This window comes from Brassica rapa, chromosome A08, assembly GCF_000309985.2.
Source record: "Brassica rapa cultivar Chiifu-401-42 chromosome A08, CAAS_Brap_v3.01, whole genome shotgun sequence".
Classification (NCBI taxonomy): domain Eukaryota; kingdom Viridiplantae; phylum Streptophyta; class Magnoliopsida; order Brassicales; family Brassicaceae; genus Brassica; species Brassica rapa.
The window spans coordinates 20313421-20331365 of record NC_024802.2 but is presented as its reverse complement, the minus strand read 5'-3'; the positions used below and the strand labels follow the sequence as shown (position 1 = coordinate 20331365).

At 39.9% G+C, this 17945-nt stretch overlaps 5 protein-coding genes across 7 annotated transcripts; 3 read left to right on the top strand and 2 right to left on the bottom strand.

Moving 5' to 3' along the window:
* Window positions 1–2695: 2695 nt before the first annotated feature.
* LOC103835992 (histone acetyltransferase HAC12) lies at window positions 2696–12329 on the top strand. 3 transcript variants are annotated; one of them, XM_033276807.1, is made up of 17 exons: window positions 2696–2795; window positions 5349–5478; window positions 5684–5798; window positions 5937–6189; window positions 6278–6628; window positions 6779–6897; window positions 7009–8409; window positions 8566–8862; window positions 8957–9235; window positions 9370–9498; window positions 9606–9806; window positions 9882–10024; window positions 10118–10430; window positions 10515–10654; window positions 10783–10861; window positions 10981–11594; window positions 11775–12329. In XM_033276807.1, exons 1-17 carry the CDS (start codon window positions 2711–2713, stop codon window positions 11890–11892), a joined length of 4767 nt encoding a protein of 1588 aa, XP_033132698.1. In that variant the 5' UTR covers window positions 2696–2710; the 3' UTR covers window positions 11893–12329. The 3 variants fall into 3 exon arrangements, with proteins under 3 accessions (XP_033132698.1, XP_033132696.1, XP_033132697.1); XM_033276805.1 differs by lacking the exon at window positions 2696–2795 and adding an exon at window positions 4777–5067 and having other exon boundaries at window positions 5185–5478; XM_033276806.1 differs by lacking the exon at window positions 2696–2795 and adding an exon at window positions 4778–5034 and having other exon boundaries at window positions 5185–5478.
* LOC103835991 (histone acetyltransferase HAC1) lies at window positions 3778–4498 on the top strand. The gene is made up of 3 exons (XM_033276830.1): window positions 3778–3910; window positions 4056–4193; window positions 4282–4498. The coding sequence occupies exons 1-3, from the start codon at window positions 3896–3898 to the stop codon at window positions 4366–4368; spliced, it is 240 nt and encodes a 79-aa protein (XP_033132721.1). The 5' UTR covers window positions 3778–3895; the 3' UTR covers window positions 4369–4498.
* A 29-nt stretch (window positions 12330–12358) lies between the features above and the next one.
* On the bottom strand, window positions 12359–13355 carry LOC103835990. Its single transcript, XM_009112197.3, is given in 2 exon segments — window positions 12359–12600; window positions 12684–13355. Coding segments are annotated over 2 exon segments (552 nt in total). The 5' UTR covers window positions 13137–13355; the 3' UTR covers window positions 12359–12501.
* A 145-nt stretch (window positions 13356–13500) lies between these two features.
* On the top strand, window positions 13501–14422 carry LOC103835988 (50S ribosomal protein L20). Its single transcript, XM_009112195.3, has 2 exons — window positions 13501–13776; window positions 14073–14422. Exons 1-2 carry the CDS (start codon window positions 13591–13593, stop codon window positions 14265–14267), a joined length of 381 nt encoding a protein of 126 aa, XP_009110443.2. The 5' UTR covers window positions 13501–13590; the 3' UTR covers window positions 14268–14422.
* Window positions 14403–17136, bottom strand: LOC103835989. Its single transcript, XM_009112196.3, has 11 exons — window positions 16868–17136; window positions 16727–16778; window positions 16561–16623; window positions 16371–16487; window positions 16141–16290; window positions 15583–16061; window positions 15417–15516; window positions 15282–15341; window positions 15106–15198; window positions 14912–15031; window positions 14403–14836 (listed from the first exon to the last, which is right to left on the bottom strand). The coding sequence occupies exons 1-11, from the start codon at window positions 16897–16899 to the stop codon at window positions 14525–14527; spliced, it is 1578 nt and encodes a 525-aa protein (XP_009110444.1). The 5' UTR covers window positions 16900–17136; the 3' UTR covers window positions 14403–14524.
* Between the last annotated feature and the right edge of the window lie 809 nt (window positions 17137–17945).

Genomic DNA, 17945 nt, shown 5'->3' with positions numbered 1-17945 from the left:
TGCCATGAGTTTTAGGCGTGCAACATATATAGAGTCTTGTGCGTTTTGGAGAATAGTTCATCGTAACCACTAGTAACTCTTTATTGTTTCAGTTCAGAGATCTATCTCGATTTGGGTTGGTGGTGGTGGTGGTGGTGGCTCCAAAATCAACAGAAAGGGCTCTCAACTTCCGAAAACAACAGAGACGGCTCCTGTTTCTAAGTATTGCACGAACCTGCAAGAATCTACGGAGTGATCACAAGGACAGAGATCCTCAGCGCATGCCAGCCAACACCTACCTTGAGCAACAAGCTAATGTACATGCCCTGTCTGGTTTAAAAATCGAAAACAGTACGGTGGAGAAAGCTCCTTTAGCATCAAATGACTCAGTATCCACTTCAGATATGTTGAAACTCAAGAGAGTACATGCGAAAGCTTGTGTAAGCCTTGATACTTTTTTTTTAATGGTTACTTCATGTGGGTGGAATAATTCTAACAGATCCCATTGATCTAATTCCTCCATATATTCTAGTTTAAATACGTTACAGCAATATAAACCATGTCCGGCTGATGATGCATCAAAGGCCAAGTATATGACTGTTGCTAGACGCTTAGAACAGATGCTATTTAAGATGGCAATCTCAAAGGTATCTCAAGACATTTCTGTGTGTATTTAAAATGAAAAGAAAAAATGTTTTGTTGGTAGTAGTTGACATTTAGGATTTGGTTTGCTTGGTTGGGAATTTTAAGACAAGACTGGTTGGTGCTTTTTGACATGTTTCATCTGGCTCTAGCTTGATATTTTCGGTAATTAGCAACATTGATTTACTTAGGAATGCCAAAACAAGATAGGCTGAAGCTTATAAACATATGGTGTCTCATGTCCTCACTTTAAAAGATCTTTCGTTTTTGACACTTCATAACTACAAAATCTACAGGAGGATTACCTAAACCCGTCGACCCTTACTTCTCGCTTGGCTAGCTTAATAAGGGCCAAAAAAAATTTGAATAACTACGGTCAGATTCAGCAAAATGCTAATTCCTCTTCGCCTGGAACAATGACTACACTCGCTCCTGAAGTTTTTGCTGAGACCACGATGGTACGTACATCAGAGACCTAGATGATAACTTCTCCTGATATTTAATTTATTTAAATTAAAAGACGACATTCTGAACTTGATGATGTTTCAATTTGTTGGTCGCAGCAGGTGAGAGAGAAGGTTCTTGAGAGGGGAGATGAGTTGGAGACAGAGATCGCAGAGAATCTGAAGTCCATGAGCCTCTACAGCTGAATATGATCCGTAGGTTTTTCATTACTTGTGTTACAAGATAAGCATTTATGTTACACATGCTTCGGAATTCGCACTGCTACTGTACTCCTGCTGCTTGTGAAGACTGTACGTACCAACGGTAAAACGGGTTTCGATACGTTTCCGGTTTGAGCTTGGTATATGATTATGTAATTAGAACAGAAAAATAAGTTGATAGCTGTAAAAATAAACAAAGCAAAACTACAAGGGTGAAAATTCGTAAATTATATCAGATAAATAACAAATATATGCACACACCGTATATCCAGATTTTTCGAAGTATTTGCGATCCATTCGTTTTATTCGAATAACCAATTACCTGCACCAATTCGATTCATAGTCATCCATATATTCGGTATTTTGAATATCCAAAATTTTTATTTTTTAACTGGATATTCGATTTGATTTGTACTAATAAAATAAAAACTAATAAATAAATAAAAATAACAAAATATTAGAAATAATAATATTTTACTACAAAATTTAAAATTGTTTGCTTTTAAAATCTTATAAACTACTTTAATAAATAAATTATTGTAAAACTTATATAAAATATAATATATTTTTTGAATAAATTCTATAAAATATAATATTTATATGTAAATTTTTTTAAATATATGTATATATATGTATATAACGGATCGAATCGGTTATCCATTCTTAAAAATATTAGTATTTGTTATTTATTTCATTTTCACAAATATTGCATATTGGTATTTGATTTGTTTCGTAAAGTTACTATCCGAATTTTTTGGTTCAAATTGAAACGAATAACAAATATTTACTGATATTTTATTCAGTAATATATATGTATGAATTCAGACTTGTAATAAAGATAAGGTAAATGTTATTTAACATATTTTTGTTTACTAATCGCAAAATCGAGATTAAAAATTCTCCAAAATCTAGCGATCTTGTGACAGGAATTATGGTTCATTCCGGTTCAGAGATTTTATTTATGAATTTCAGTTTATTAGAACCAAACCGGTTCACAAACAGTTTATATATATACGCTTTTGGCTTATTCTGAAAGATTCAATCAAACAATACAATTAAACTTCTCCTCCAAGTTGAGCTCTATCTCACTGACTTTTCTGTTTCAGAGCTCCCGAAAAATCCCCAATTCGAAGAACTCCGAGCACGAAAAGGTCTCTGATCTCTGAAAATTTGTTGATAATTCATTATATCTTCGCCGTCTAATTTGTGTGAGTTTCACACGTGCGACATCGTCTCTTCAACGACTTGATTGCTCTCTGTTACACTGCGTTTAGGATATATATTTGATCATTATAATCCACCTTGTGATTTGCTTTAGGTTATTTATTTATTTATTTGATTTGCTTTCTTATTGCTCCTCTTGATGATCATATTTGTATGATTCTAGTTTCAACTGTATTGAGATAAAGTATGATAACGGAAACATGAATGTTCAGGCTCACATGTCGGGACAACACCAAGGGGCAGTGCCGCAGAATAACGGAAACTCTCAAATGCACAACGTAGCTGGTGCTGGTGGTGACGAAGGGCCTTCTCGTAGCACCGTTGGTCCCGGCATCGACCATAATATCCTAAGACTTCGACAGTACATGCAAATCCTTGTGTAAGCTTTCAACTTTTCAGCTGCACTGTTTGTGTCTTCCTGCTATAGTATGCCTATGTTTCGTTCATCTTATATTTGCTTATATTTAACTGAGCCTCCTTGTTCTTCCAGCTTCAACGTTTTACAGAAAAAACAACCATTACCTCCGGATGATGCTGCATCAAAGGCAAAGTATATGGAAGTTGCTAGACGCTTAGAGGAGGGGCTGTTTAAGACGGCTATCTCAAAGGTATCTCGAAATATTTCTGTGTGTGTTTACAAGGAAAAAAAATGTTTTGTTTCGTAGTTGAATTTATGATTTGGTTTGCTGGTGAATTCCAAAACAAGAGTACTGGTTGTTGCATCTGGCTCTTTCGTTCATTTTGTGATGCTTTACAACTTATACTACAGGAGGATTACTTGAACGAGTCAACCCTTGACTCTCGACTTGGACGCTTGATAAAAGGCAGACAGTTGAAAAACTCCAATCAGGGACATACTAATTCTTCTATGGTTGGAACGATGGCACCTACGACTACAGGATTATCACACGCTGGGGGTAATCCTAGTTCGATGGTTACGTCCTCTGCTTGTGCTAGTGTTGGTTTAGGGCCTTCTCCTAACACCTCTGGTCCCATGGACCATGATGTTTTGGAACTCCGACAGTACATGCGAACCCTTGTGTAAGCCTTCCAATTTTTCAGCTTCTCTGGCTCTTCTTGCATTAACTCTCTGTCAGTTTATTATGTCTTGAATCTGTATTCCTGGCTGCATATCTGCTCAGTTTCTTATTATATTGGTGTTTCTGCTCCTGAATATGTTACTTTCTAGGATTCCTTTGGTGTTTAATCTTTGACTAGTTGTCTCCCTCTGGGTATTTTACTTGTTGACTTATACGGTTTCTAACTAAACTTTCGCTCTTTCCAGCTTCAACGAGTTACATAAGCGCCGTCCAGGTCCATCCAATGATGCATTAGATTCTAACTTCTTAGATATTGCTAGGCACTTAGAGGAGGGTCTTTTTCAAATGGCAAACACAAGGGTATTCTCAAAAACTTTACTTGATCGATATTTTGATTGACTGAGACAAGATAGGCTTATAGACATATATGGTGTCTCTAATCTCAAGCTTACTGAATCATGATCTTTCTTTCGTTTTTAACACTTTATAACTTCAATATCTACAGGATGACTACCTTAACCAGTCGACCCTTGTTTCTCGCTTGGCAACCTTAATGACACGCAGAATAATGAATAATCAGCAAAATGCTAATTCATCTCCGCCTGGAACAATGACTACACTCGCTCCTGAAGTTTCTCCAATGGTACATCATAGACCTATACAATAACCGCTCATGATACTAAGAGACAACATTCTGAACTTTGTGACTTTTCATATGTTTTTGGTCTCAGCAGGTGGGAGTAAAGGTTCCTGAGAGCGAAGATGAGTTGGAGACAGAGATCGCAGAGAGTCTGAAGTCCATGAGCCTCTACAGCTGAACATGATCCGGAGTTTTTTTATTACTTCTGTTACAAGCAATAAGATCATCATATAAGTTACTGCACTGTGACTATATTGAATGCTGCTTGTATATACATACCAATGATAAACCGGGTTTTGATTTGTTCTCTTGTTTGACCGTGGGATATGATTATTAAATTTGAATGGTTTTGTTACTCTCACTACTTCGGTACAAGAACAGAAACTAAATAGCTGTAAAACTACAAGGGTAAGTTCGTAAATCACAATACCCGATCGAACGGACAGGAACTTAACCCATTCTCCGACACTTGTTCTTGTCCGTTCGATCTTTCGACCTTGGTTCCTTAACAATATGCATGGATTTGGACTTTAAAAAGAAACATAAGGTAAGTCTTATTTTATGTGAATTTGTTTACTAAATCAAATTGAAATCCCTAAAACAAAAATTACAAAATCCCCAAAATCGAGCGAGCTTCCAAAAAATCCCAATTCGAAGAACTCCGACCCCGAAAAAATCGATTTCTGAAAAAAAAATTGTCGATAATTCGTTATAACTTGGCCTCTAATTTTAGAGTCTCTTTCTGGGCTTTTCTCTACTTTGCTTGCTTGATTCTAATTTGTCGACATCGGCTCTTCACAGACTCCATTGCTTTGTTCTAATCAAGTTTTGTCTTTGTGACCTTGTGAGTGACAAGTTTGCTTCTTTTGTGTTCAAGGTTTGATTTTTAGGTTTATTTATTTATTTATTTATTTGGTTGCTTTGATCATCACAGTCTATGATTGTAGTTCAAGTGTATTGATCATGCCATGAAATAATGAGATTGTTTTGCTAGGTGTGTTTTGTGTTTAGAGCTGCTGTAGTGAGATCATCTGAAGAAATCATTAATAGCAGGAGCTAGTTAGTTGCAAGAAGAATTAGGACAAGGCGAAGAAAATAAGATGAATGTTCAGGCACACATGTCGGGACAACAACGTTCTGGGCAGTCTCCAAACCAAGGGAATAACGGGAACTCTCAAATGCAGAACTTAGCTGGTGCTGGTGGTGGTAGCGTAGGGCCTTCACGTAGCACCGTTGGTCCAATGGACCATGATGTTTTAAAACTAAGGCAGTACATGCAAGTCCTTGTGTAAGCCTTCAACTTTCCATCTACACCGTTTGTGTCTTCCGGCTATAGTGTTTTTCTTATAATGGGTTTGAGTACTTTTATCGTAATGTGGGATGGGAATGATCGAACTGATGACTGTCTCGGGTGCATTATAGTGTTTCTGTTCCTTAAGTCTTTTTTTTTTATGGCGGACTGTGTCTTTAACTGAGTCTCCTTGGTTTTCCAGATTTAAAGTTTTACAGCAACGGCAACCATCTCCGGCTGATGCTGCATCAAAGTCAAAGTATATGGACGTTGCTAGACGCTTAGAGGAGGGGCTGTATAAGATGGCTATCTCAAAGGTAGTTTCTAGCTTATTGTTTGGTTTATTGGGGAATTCCAACAAGATTGGCTGATGCTTTCTGACATGTTGCATCTGGCTCTAGCTTATTGACTCATGTCCTTGTTCTTTTTGTGACGCTTTGCAATTTATACTACAGGAGGATTACTTGAACCGGTCAACTCTTGAGTCTCGGATTACAAGCCTAATAAAAAACAGACACCTGAATAACCACAGTCAGCGACATGCTAATCCTTCTTCGGTTGGAACGATGATACCTACTCCAGGATTATCACACGCTGGGGGTAATTCTAGTTTGATGGTTAGACCCTCTGCTAATGCTACAGTAGCTGGAAACAACAACAACAGCACAAGTACAGCTGTGAATACTGAAAACGTTCGACCTGCTGGAGGTTTTTTTCCATTAAAGCGATCGTACATACACTTCTCCTGGAAATTTTCATCTCATGTGTCTCTGACACAGTAGCAACTTGTTTGCAGGTAATATGTCTAATGGATACCAACATTCATCGAGAAACTTTTCTCTTGGTTCTGGAGGGAATATGACATCCATGGGTTCTCAAAGAAGTACTCCCCAGATGATTCCTACGCCTGGGTTCGTTAACAGTGGTACTAATAGCAACAGTGGTGGATTTTCTGCTGAGCCCACAGTGGTACCTCAGTCTCATCAGCAGCAGCAGCAAAGGGAGGTAACTGGTGGTCAAAATAGTCACATCTTGTCCAACCAAATGACTACTGGCCGTAGACCTGGGATGCAACCAAATGCAGCTGGTGTGGCCACTAACTCTGTAAATGGTGGTGCTGGAGTGAAGGAAAGAAGTGTAGACAAAGGTAATTCTTTAACAAATTTACAGCAGTCCATTGATAACTTCCCCCTGTCAGGAAAGCAGAGTACCATTTGTCCTTCCTTGTGGTTTGGCGATTGTGAATGGCTAGTCCTTACTAGTCAGAATATTTAAAGCATGTTATTTCATATTTCAGGGGAAGGTTATAGAACACAAAATCCTGACACCCTTGGATCTGGAAATGGGATGATGACAAATGCTCAGAATATCAATGCAGCAAGTTCCCAGTCTGTGTCCAGAGCTAACTCTTCTCAGGTGAGCAACCAGTTGATTTAATTTGCATGCAACAATGCACTCCACTTAAACATTTATCACTTTTAGTATTCGTACTTTCAATCTTTTTTTCTTTCCTTACATTATCTGCAGTCACATCAACAGCAACAATTTCGGCAACAGCCTGTCCAATTTCAGCAACAGCATCAGATTCAACAGCAGCAGCAGAAATTTCTCCAGCAGACGGTGCAGCAACATAAATTAATAAGCAATGATGGTTCGGGAAAACCTCAGGTGGCTTCTGAAATGGATACGGATGTTAAGCATGAACCTAGAATGGAGAAGAATAGTGAAGCTATGCACTCCCAACCATCTGAACGGCTCCAGCTTTCTCAGTTCCAGAATCAATATCCGAATTCTGGAGAAGACTGCTATGCAGACGCTCAGCATCTTACAGGTCAGAGTGATATATGCACTCCACATCCTCAAAATAGCCGACAGGTTCACCAAATGCTGCACCCGCAGAATATAGGTTCAGATTCCAATGGTATGTCAAGTCAACAGCACGTTCAGGGAATTACCGGGATGAATGAAGCTCAACCTAATAATTTGAACGAAGGGTCTGCTGTTGGTCAGAATCATACTTCTGCGACCGTATCCAGTTCCCATAGTCTGCAGAATCCTATTAGAACGATGCGCAGAACCGATCCCAAGTTCCGAAATCAACAGAAATGGCTCTTGTTTTTACTTCATGCACGGACCTGCAACCCGCCAGGAGGGAAGTGCACAGACCAGAATTGCCTTACTGTTCGGAAACTGTGGAGTCACATGAACAGTTGTGTTGAACCTCAGTGCCTATATCCTCGGTGTCCTCAGACAAAGTTACTGATTGGCCACTATAAAAACTGCAAGGATCTTCGGTGCCCTGTCTGTATGTCTGTGAAAAGCTTCCGTCAGCGACAAGTTAATGCGTGTGCTCAGGCTCGTTTAGAAAACGAGAGCAGCGGGGTGAACAGAGCTGTAGTATCAAATGATTCACTATGCGCTACTGCTGGAGTGGTTTCTGGTTCTCTTGGCTGTGATGGTACTTTAGATAATTTGCAACCTTCATCAAAACGGTTGAAGGTGGAGCCGTCTTTTCAACCAGTGGCCCCTGAGACTGAAAGTTGTAAAAGCTCCGTTGTTTCCCAAACAGAGACGGAACTATCTCAGGATGCTGAAAGAAAGGATCATAGGCAGAGCGATGCACATGTGGCATTGAAGTCAGGGAAGTTGGAAGTGAAAGAAGAAGTTTCTGATATTTCTGAAGCTTTTGAAAATGTTCACAAGCCGAGGCCTTCCAGTGAACCAAGTCAGCATGATTTGGCTGGTGTCTCGCCAAAGCAAGAAAACATAAATATGAAGCAAGAGCCGAATAAAGAAGATTTGGTGAAGTCTCCTGAATATGCACCAAAATCTGGAAAACCAAAGATAATGGGTGTTGCCTTAACTGAATTGTTCACTCCCGAACAAGTGAGAGAACATATCCGTGGTCTTCGTCAGTGGGTTGGCCAGGTGTGTATTGACTTCAAAAATTTAGAGAAAATAAGTTTCATTCATAGATTTATATTTTTATTTACTCTTCGTTGCATTGATTTTATTATTGTTATTCTTTCAAAGTATGTGATCGCTGATGCATAACTTTTCATTTAATTTCTATTTTATCTGCAGAGTAAAGCCAAAGCAGAAAAGAATCAGGCCATGGAGAATTCGATGAGTGCTAATTCCTGCCAGTTATGTGCGGTGGAGAAGCTTACATTCGAGCCAGCACCTATTTATTGTACTCCATGCGGTGCTCGTATCAAAAGAAACGCAATGTACTATACTGTTGGAGCTGGTGAAACTCGTCATTACTTTTGTATTCCCTGTTATAATGAATCCCGAGGAGACACTATACTCGCCGTAGGGACTTCAGTACCAAAGGCAAGACTCGAGAAAAAGAAAAACGATGAAGAGACTGAAGAAGCGGTAAGACTAATCGACTCAGTAGAGTTGTATAGTCATGTGCCTGTAGGTTTTTCTGAGCTTAGTCTATTGTATTCCATGTTTTTTTTTTTTGCAGTGGGTCCAGTGTGATAAATGCGAGGCCTGGCAGCATCAGATATGTGCTCTATTTAATGGGCGGAGGGATGATGGGGGGCAAGCTGAGTACACCTGCCCACATTGCTATATAACAGAGGTGGAACGAAATGAGAGGAAGCCTTTACTTCAAAACGCTGTTCTTGGAGCGAAAGACCTGCCAAAAACGATTCTCAGTGACCACATAGAGCAGCGTTTGTTTAAAAGGCTGGAGCAGGAAAGGATTGAGAGAGCCAGGGCTCAAGGAAACAATTATGATGAGGTAGGCAGTTAACTTGTACAATGTTCAAGGTCTCATGTGATGTTGCATCTTTGAGTCCTTTCACTGGAAACAATAGATTGAAGTTACTGGTTGGTCACTCATTGTTTTGCTTTTTCTTTTACTGGCACTGACAGGTTCCAACTGCTGAATCCCTTGTGGTTAGAGTTGTTTTATCTGTTGACAAGAAGCTGGAAGTCAAATCTCGATTTCTTGAAATATTTAAGAAGGATAATTTCCCCACAGAGTTTCCATACAAGTCTAAGGTAAGAATGATCAACGCACACCCCTATTGTATTTGCTTCACGTCCACATTTTCAAGATTTCATCCTTTCAAATAATACATTTCACTCTCCATATTTTATTTTTCCAGGTGGTTCTATTGTTCCAGAAGATCGAAGGTGTAGAAGTATGCTTGTTTGGGATGTATGTCCAAGAGTTTGGATCCGAATGTTCATCTCCTAATGAGCGCCGTGTTTATCTCTCGTATCTGGACTCTGTGAAGTACTTTAGACCTGAGATTAAATCTGCTAGTGGAGAGGCTCTGCGCACTTTTGTATACCAAGAAATTCTTGTAAGTGCTAGTTTTAAAACTAAGATTGGTATGGTCTTTACATTGTTTGGAGGATTCATTGATGCTTTTTTTCAGATTGGTTACCTGGAATACTGCAAATTGCGTGGTTTCACGAGCTGCTATATATGGGCTTGTCCACCACTGAAGGGTGAGGACTACATCTTATATTGCCATCCAGAAATTCAGAAAACGCCAAAGTCTGATAAACTACGGGAGTGGTTAGTCCAGTTACCTTCGTGTTTGTTTTTCTTCATCAACGTTTTTCGTATTTTATTAAATAATTTACATACTCCATTATGCTTCTGGTACAGGTACTTAGCAATGTTGCGAAAAGCTGCAAAGGAAGGGATTGTAGCGGAAACTACAAACCTATATGACCATTTTTTCTTGCAAACTGGTGAATGTAGAGCTAAGGTTACGGCTGCTAGGCTCCCGTATTTCGATGGTGACTACTGGCCAGGTGCAGCAGAGGATATCATACACCAAATGGGTCAAGAAGATGATGGTAGAAAAGGAAATAAGAAAGGAATACTCAAGAAACCCATTACAAAAAGGGCTCTAAAAGCATGTGGCCAGTCTGATCTGTCTGGGAATATGTCCAAAGATCTGCTGCTAATGCAAAAAGTAATCATATCAGCTTCAGTAATTAAGGTTCTTTTGTATAGTTTTGTGTTTTACTTAATATTATTTTTGTATGTATGTTTTTAGCTTGGTGAGACCATTCACCCCATGAAGGAGGACTTTATCATGGTTCACTTGCAACATTGTTGCAAGCATTGCTGTGCACTGATGGTAACTGGAAATCGTTGGGTCTGCAGCCAATGCAAAGATTTCCAGTTATGTGATGGGTAAGAACTGTCCTTTCTCTTTTGCCTAATTTATTTTTGTTTTCTTTCCCTCGTGTTTGTTATTTGTGACTTGGTTTGTGTAACTTGGAAGAGACTATTGGTAAACACATGTGATTTTTACCTTTCAGGTGCTATGAGGCTGAGCAGAAACGAGAGGACAGAGAAAGGCATCCTGTTAATCAAAAGGATAAACATACACTGTATCCTGTAAGTTACTTTGTCTTGTGATACACGTTACGGCTTAACATACAACCAACGAAAGAATTGAGATCTGTCTCTTTTCCTTTCTTCATTACTATGCTGTTTTTTAAAAATTTATTTTGTAGGTTGAGATCACTGGTATTCCTGAAGACACCAAGGATAGAGATGAGATACTAGAAAGCGAATTTTTCGATACGAGGCAAGCCTTCCTGAGTCTTTGTCAAGGGAACCATTATCAGTACGATACACTGAGGCGAGCAAAACATTCTTCCATGATGGTGCTTTATCATCTCCACAATCCAACGGCTCCTGCCTTTGTCTCAACGTGTAACGCATGCCACCTCGATATCGAAACTGGTCAAGGCTGGCGCTGTGAAGTTTGCCCTGACTACGATGTGTGCAACACTTGTTACCGTAAAGAGGGATGTATTAATCATCCTCACAAGCTGACGAACCATCCATCGCTAGCTGACCAAAACGCTCAGAACAAAGAAGCTAGGCAGTTGCGAGTGTTGCAGCTCAGGAAAATGCTCGATCTTCTGGTGCATGCGACGCTATGCCGCCGTGCGACGAATTGTCAGTATCCTAACTGCCGCAAAGTGAAGGCGCTGTTCCGGCATGGTTTAGGTTGCCAGAGACGTGCTTCGGGAGGCTGTGTTCTGTGCAAGAAGATGTGGTATCTCTTGCAAATCCACGCACGGGCCTGCAAGGAATCGAACTGTGCTGTACCTCGATGCGGGTAATGTCCTTAACTTTTGTCTCTGTCTAACATTTTTGCAATTGATGTCTCTGTGGGATCATTGACAAGTCATCTGAGACATGCTCTGTGGCTTTTGGATATTTAGAACTCTGGCAAAGCTTTTTTTTAAATGAGTTGTCATTGTGATTTGTATTGATCATTATGAATCTGTCTATGCAGAGACCTAAAGGAATATCTGAGAAGGTTACAGCAGCAAGCAGATTCACGGCGGAGAGTAGCCGTCATGGAGATGATGAGGCAGAGAACTGCAGAAGTCGCTGGGACCTCGGCTGATTAATTTTTGTATATAAGTGGAAATAGATAGATAGAAGAAGGTGGCGTCTCTGAGCTCTACTTGAAGAAGTGAATAACACCAGCTAGTGAAGACAAAGTAAGAAGCAGGAAACAAACCTTATAGCGGTTTAACTTGGATTCGTATTTAACCTTCACAAGTCATATGGAGTGATGATGATAACTTGGGGAACAAGCTCTTGGGTGATTTGAAGAGTTCTCAGCTGAAGTGCCACTGAAGTAGAAGAATCTTCATAGATGCTAACTTATTCTCTGGTTGGTTATTCATTGATTATAAATATACACACCAATAACTTTTCTTCCTCTTTCTTCTTCTTCTGTTCTTTTTGGTCCCTTTGTGTACCTATAAAACGCCTTATTTCTACAGATACATCTTTCAACATTTTTGAATCACTGTATTTAATAACACTTTCATATCCTTAATCTGAAATAGTTTCTTTTTTTGGCTTAACAAGGACAACACTATAACGAGATGTTACGGATTCTTGATCATGTAAAGTATAATTCTTATGGAACTATGCACTAGAACATGTAAAGTGTGCATCTTTAACTCATTATTAGCAAACATGACATAGTATCCATCTCAGATCATCCGTCAAAGCTTTGAGAAAGGTAACTTTCCGGCGGATCCATCGTTGGAGCTCGCTTCTGACTTTCTCTCATCTTCTTCTTCCTTCTCCGCATCGTCCACGATCTTCTCACAGAAGCACGAGATAACTCAGATGAGCAAACAGAAATCTCAAATCCGGTGAAGTAAAAAAGTTGTAAAGGCCTAACCTTTCCGGTGACGGAAGGAGAGACAGAGGGAAGAATAACAGCGAGATGGGTTTTAATCCGGTGCAACGCGTCTTTAGTCATCCCCTGCGCCGCTCCAGCGAAGTCCTTGATCACACCTTCCAAAAACTGTTTAGCGTTCTCCAGCGACTCCGACGGAACCGCAGCCGCCGCTAGCTTCTCTAGTACTTAGTCCTTAACCGTCGCGAGACTCTTCAGCCCCAACATCCTCTGCTTCTCCTCCTCACACTCAGAGTTAAGCTTATGCTCAGGGCTCGTAGCGATTTTGATCGCGTGGTCAGGAGAATACAGATCCCCCTGTCCCACGTTTTCGTCGAGTTTCGTAGCGACTTTGATCGCGTGGTCAGGAGAGTAGAGGTTCCCCTGTCCCACACCGTCGGATTTCGTGGCGGAGATTCGTTGTTGATGATGATCCATCGGTTCTCCTCCTCCCATTTGTACTTGACGACACTTAAAAGTCTTTCTTTTTGAAGCTTTTCTGTGTGATGATGATTGACGGGACTACACGAAACAGAGCAAACCCACTTAAAATCTGTGGAAAATGTTCTTCCGGGAACATAATAATTCTGTTTTTTTTTGTTTCTGTTTTGTCTGTTTCCCGCGGAAAATTAAACGGATGTGAAACTAACTTGTAACACGTGTTACTGTCTCTTCATGACGTGGCAACACGTGTCTTTTGTTTGGTGACACTGACAATGGAGCGAGGCCCATTAAACAAGTAATGGGCTTTATTTAATTGTGATCGGATTTGTCTTGGATCTGATCCGACCCGATCGACCCGGAATTGAAACAGAAGGGAAACAACAACAGAGGCGGCGTGAACAGTGAGAGACTCTCACTGAGAGAGGAGCAAGGAAAGGAAGAACAGTTCAGAAAGTAAAGGAGAAAGATGAACAAGAAGGAGATCTTCAAGCTAGCAAAGGGTTTCAGGGGAAGAGCGAAGAACTGCATAAGAATCGCGAGGGAGAGAGTGGAGAAAGCTCTTCAGTACTCTTACAGAGACAGGCGCAACAAGAAGCGTGAGATGAGAGGTCTCTGGATCGAGCGTATCAACGCCGGCTCTCGTCAGCACGGTGTACGTTCTCTCTTTGCATCCTCCAAATTCGATTAGTGTAGAAATGAAATTTTTGAGATAGGGTTTAGTGATTTAGGGTTTATGATGCTCTTAAATTTTTCTTTTTTTAGTGTTCTGTTATGTAAATTTGAATGCTTGATTTAGGGTATAGTGTTTTGTGGTTTAGAGTGCTCTTAAATTTCTCTTTTTTATGACTTCTGTTTCTAGTCTTGGTTCCATTGATTGTTTAATGGTTTGTACTTAACATTTAACTTAGATGTTTGGTTGGAATCTTAACATTTAAAGGTTGAAAACAGGTGAACTACGGTAACTTTATCCACGGACTGATGAAGGAGAACATCCAGCTGAATCGTAAAGTCCTCTCTGAGCTGTCTATGCATGAGCCTTACAGCTTCAAAGCACTCGTGGACGTCTCCCGCAACTCATTCCCTGGAAACAAGAACGTGGTCCAAGCCCCTCGGAAAGTAGACGTTTCTTCTATCAATGCCTAGTTAGGATCAAGTTAGTTTCTATCTCTCCCTTATTGTTAACACTCTTTCAAACAGAACACAATACCATTCAGTTATTTGTCTGAATCAAATTCATGTGTATGCATGATTACTATTAAACTTCTGCAATATTGAAAATTTGTGTTTCATCTTTCTTATTTCGTTTAGCAGTTCTGAATCCATTAATTTGTTTATTAGAATCACCTAAATAGCCATAGACCCTAAACCCTAACAACAGTAACAATTGTGTGCTTCCATCATTACGGAAGGAACAAATACCGAAACCGTGAATCAAAAGGAATAACTCCGCATTTGCTACTAGATGAATCCAGAAACCCCCACCGTTGTCTCCGGTGAATACACTGCTCAACGAACGCAGCGTGGCGAGGAGGCAAGTGCCGTGAGATCCACAGAGCAACCTTGGAGTCATCGACAAAGTTCTTAGCAAAACAGTGAAGCATCTTGGATACAATCAACTTCCCCCTGGGGCTCACTCCCACTGACGCCTGGATATAATCTTTCTGAGCATCTTCAAGCTCCTCTCCTACGTTCTCCGCTGAGTATATCCTCACCTGCAGGTAGGTGACTTCTGTGAGAAAACTGCAATGTCTATGAAGAAAGATACCAGATAGATATGGAAAGGTTACCGCTGGGGATGAGTGCATTCCGCAGCTGAGAGCGAACGACACTAGAGGCTCATGTGTATCTATCCCCGCCTGTTTCTGTTCTTCTGATACTTTCAGCTTGAGAATGGAGAGGAGCAGAGCCTGAAACTCTCAGGTTTAGATTGGTTAGTGAAGAAATTGCAGAAACTATGGAAGTTTGAGTTTAGTTTTAGTACAATCTGAGGTCGATGCAGAGGAGGGTTCATCTTCAGAGTCATGAATTCGATCGTTGCTGCGTTGTATGAATGCCCACCAACTGTATAAGCAGCCTGATAGAAATAGATACTTACATTAACCTCTAACCGAACCAAAACCAAGAAGTGTTTTTGTATGTGTGTGTGGAGATCAAAACCTTTTGCATCAAGGAGAAGAGCTTCAAGTCGGTTTTGGGTACGCCATAAGCCAAGTATGCCTGTGTCAGACAATAGTCAAAACCGTAAATTTGTATATGCAGATCAAAAGAAATTTGAGAAGACGTTGGTATTACATGCATGATCAAGGCATTGTATATGTTGATCCAGAAGGCGAGCTTCTCGTTGTGGCTTAGTTCTGTTGGATTGACTCTGGCAAGTCTTTCGACAAGGTGTCTGTCATGAAGAAACCAGGTAAGAGTCTTGTCAAGATCACAAGCTGTGTTAATAATAAGTAGTTACCTGAATCTCCATAACTCATCTGAAGCATAACCAAGCCGTTTCTCCTCAACAGACATGGAAGTCACTTCAGTTGCGGATCTGTAGCTTCCTATATCAGCCCAGCTCAGCTTTCCCTGGACTCTATACGGATCAAACACGTTGCTCTCTGTTGCTAAAACATCTGAGTTCTTCTTGATATCGATCCGTGGGCTCTGTACCCACTTGGAGATCCGCGAGTGTTCTGAAGGCGACCACCATGTTGATGATGATGAAGCATTCTTGCGAGTAGGTGAGAAAGGAACAATCTCTTGCGAGGATTTGGAACCAGCAGATGTCTCTCCGAGAGATACAAATATGTTTCTCATGCATCTTATCATCTCCTTGGATAGCTCATTAGCGTTATCACAGCTTTGCAAAGACCTAGGCACTTTGCTTCTGTGAGGATCTTTGCGGCGTAATATTTCTTTCTTTTTGGAAAGTCTAACCAAATCTGTAGCATTCTGAGAAAACCATTGCATAGTCAGAGCCAATCACAGCACACAGAGATTAGAAAACACTGGAGAATTTAGTTTAACATACAGGTGGAGACAGAGAATGTGTGAGGCTGTATTCGGCGAGTTTCCTCTCGTTCCGTTCTTGAATCAGCAAGAAGTGCAGAGACATGATCTCTTCTTCGAGCATAGTGACTGTAGCTTCCATAGTTACTATACTGGAGAGAAGTTCTTGAACCTGAAAATGAGGAAACATTCATAAATCATAATGTTCAAATGTTGTAAGCTTGGAACGTAAGAAATGGTGTGGAAACATACACCACGTGGAAGAGAAGAAGTGTGAGACAGCTCAATCTTGTGGCTTTGATCAGAAGCTTTCAGCAATAGAGTGCGAAGTGCAGTCTCTTTTTGCAGTTGATCTTTTAATCTCTTCACCTGTTTAATACCACAACAGAACTGAGTCATTTTCTTACAGACTTCTCTATATGGTTAGGTGAATGAAACTCACATCATGCTCGAGTTCGAACTTGTAAAGTTGGTGAAACTTGGTGTTCTTGGGAGAATCAAGACCCTGAGAAAACAGTCATAAGAAAGTGAGTTTCAAGCAATGAATGGAATATAAAGGTTCATTGAGTTGGCAGCTTGAGAAGCAAGTTAATGGATGGAAACTGAACCTGCGAGTGATTAACTGATTTGGTCTGAAAGAATCTGGACAAAGAACTTCCTCTGCAAAACATATCAGTGAGTAGGAAGAAGAAGAATCAATACTCAGCAGAGAGGAGAAAGAAACTGAAGAAAAAGGAATGAAATTATACTGTTTGGAAGCGAGCAGAGAGTCTCCAGACATTGTATGATCAAAAACCTATTCAACGTTGTGTCGGTGCAATAACTTATAAGTCTGGAATCTGTCCAGAGGGGGTTAATGACTCAACAAAATGAGGTTGAGACAAACAACCTTGTGATCAAGGAAGGAGGAAAGAGAAGAAGAGTGGACAGAGGAGAAAGAGGTTGAGACATCTGTGAAGATGAGTTGAATGGGATCGGGTCCAAAAGAGAGACTCAATAAATGCAAAGAGAAAAGTTTTAGCTATTTGTCACTTTCATCACAGCCCCCCATTGCACGAGTTGTTCTACTCGAAAAAAACAGTGTGAAAATTAAAGGTTGAACCTTTATCTTCCCAAACCGTTGAAGTAATTTTAACAGATTGGTTATGCTTTTTTTGATTAAAAAAATGATAATGATGTGTGTGTGGTGTTGATTGTGTTTGTTTTCATGTAATGGAAAGTTGGAATATAAAAGGAGATCTATAGCTTTTTGTAAAAAAGGATTCAAGAGGATATGATTGATCTTCATGGCTTTAAAGCCAAATAACATAAATGAGGAACAATAAATGTTGTTGCTAGTTAAAGTAAAACTATTCACATAAAATATAAAAAGATAAAAATGGTAGGAAAGTTGAGGAATCTTGCATTAAAAAGCACCTTCCCACTACATGTACGATACAGTCCATAAGACAAATAAAGCTTACATTTTTTTTTTTGGGTCAAAATAAAGCTTACATTTTTATAGTAATATATACTCATCACCCCCAATCGATATTGCTATGATTGAGAAATTGTTAAAAGTCGAGCAAACAGAAAACAATTCTGCATGTTAAAGTTTGCATGACACTCGTAGAAAAATCGAAACAGTTCTAATTTCTAAATGCTTGCCTATTAGTTGCTTGGAAATAATCCGGAGCTACTAGATTTACCAATAAAACCATGTGACCATAAGTGCCAGGTACAAAGCAAAGCCTATTAGCGATGGGAAAAAAATTTAATCGTTTTTACTCTCTGATATGTGTGTAAGATTATATAGACTTCAGCCCAAAATTTCTTATACAAAAGAGT

What these genes read in the sequence shown, in the direction of transcription:
- LOC103835992 (XM_033276807.1), top strand. Translation starts at nt 2,711, where the DNA reads ATGAATGTTCAGGCTCACATGTCGGGACAACACCAAGGGGCAGTGCCG. An exon ending in AGTTTCCATACAAGTCTAAG is followed by an intron (nt 9,499 to 9,605) that starts GTAAGAATGATC and finishes TTATTTTTCCAG; the next exon opens with GTGGTTCTATTGTTCCAGAA. An exon ending in ATCTGCTGCTAATGCAAAAA is followed by an intron (nt 10,431 to 10,514) that starts GTAATCATATCA and finishes GTATGTTTTTAG; the next exon opens with CTTGGTGAGACCATTCACCC.
- LOC103835991 (XM_033276830.1), top strand. An exon ending in CTCCTGAAGTTTCTCCAATG is followed by an intron (nt 4,194 to 4,281) that starts GTACATCATAGA and finishes TTTTGGTCTCAG; the next exon opens with CAGGTGGGAGTAAAGGTTCC.
- LOC103835988 (XM_009112195.3), top strand. Translation starts at nt 13,591, where the DNA reads ATGAACAAGAAGGAGATCTTCAAGCTAGCAAAGGGTTTCAGGGGAAGA. An exon ending in CCGGCTCTCGTCAGCACGGT is followed by an intron (nt 13,777 to 14,072) that starts GTACGTTCTCTC and finishes GGTTGAAAACAG; the next exon opens with GTGAACTACGGTAACTTTAT.
- LOC103835989 (XM_009112196.3), bottom strand. Translation starts at nt 16,899, where the DNA reads ATGTCTGGAGACTCTCTGCTCGCTTCCAAACA. An exon ending in TCTCTGCTCGCTTCCAAACA is followed by an intron (nt 16,779 to 16,867) that starts GTATAATTTCAT and finishes TATGTTTTGCAG; the next exon opens with AGGAAGTTCTTTGTCCAGAT. An exon ending in AATCAGTTAATCACTCGCAG is followed by an intron (nt 16,624 to 16,726) that starts GTTCAGTTTCCA and finishes CTGTTTTCTCAG; the next exon opens with GGTCTTGATTCTCCCAAGAA.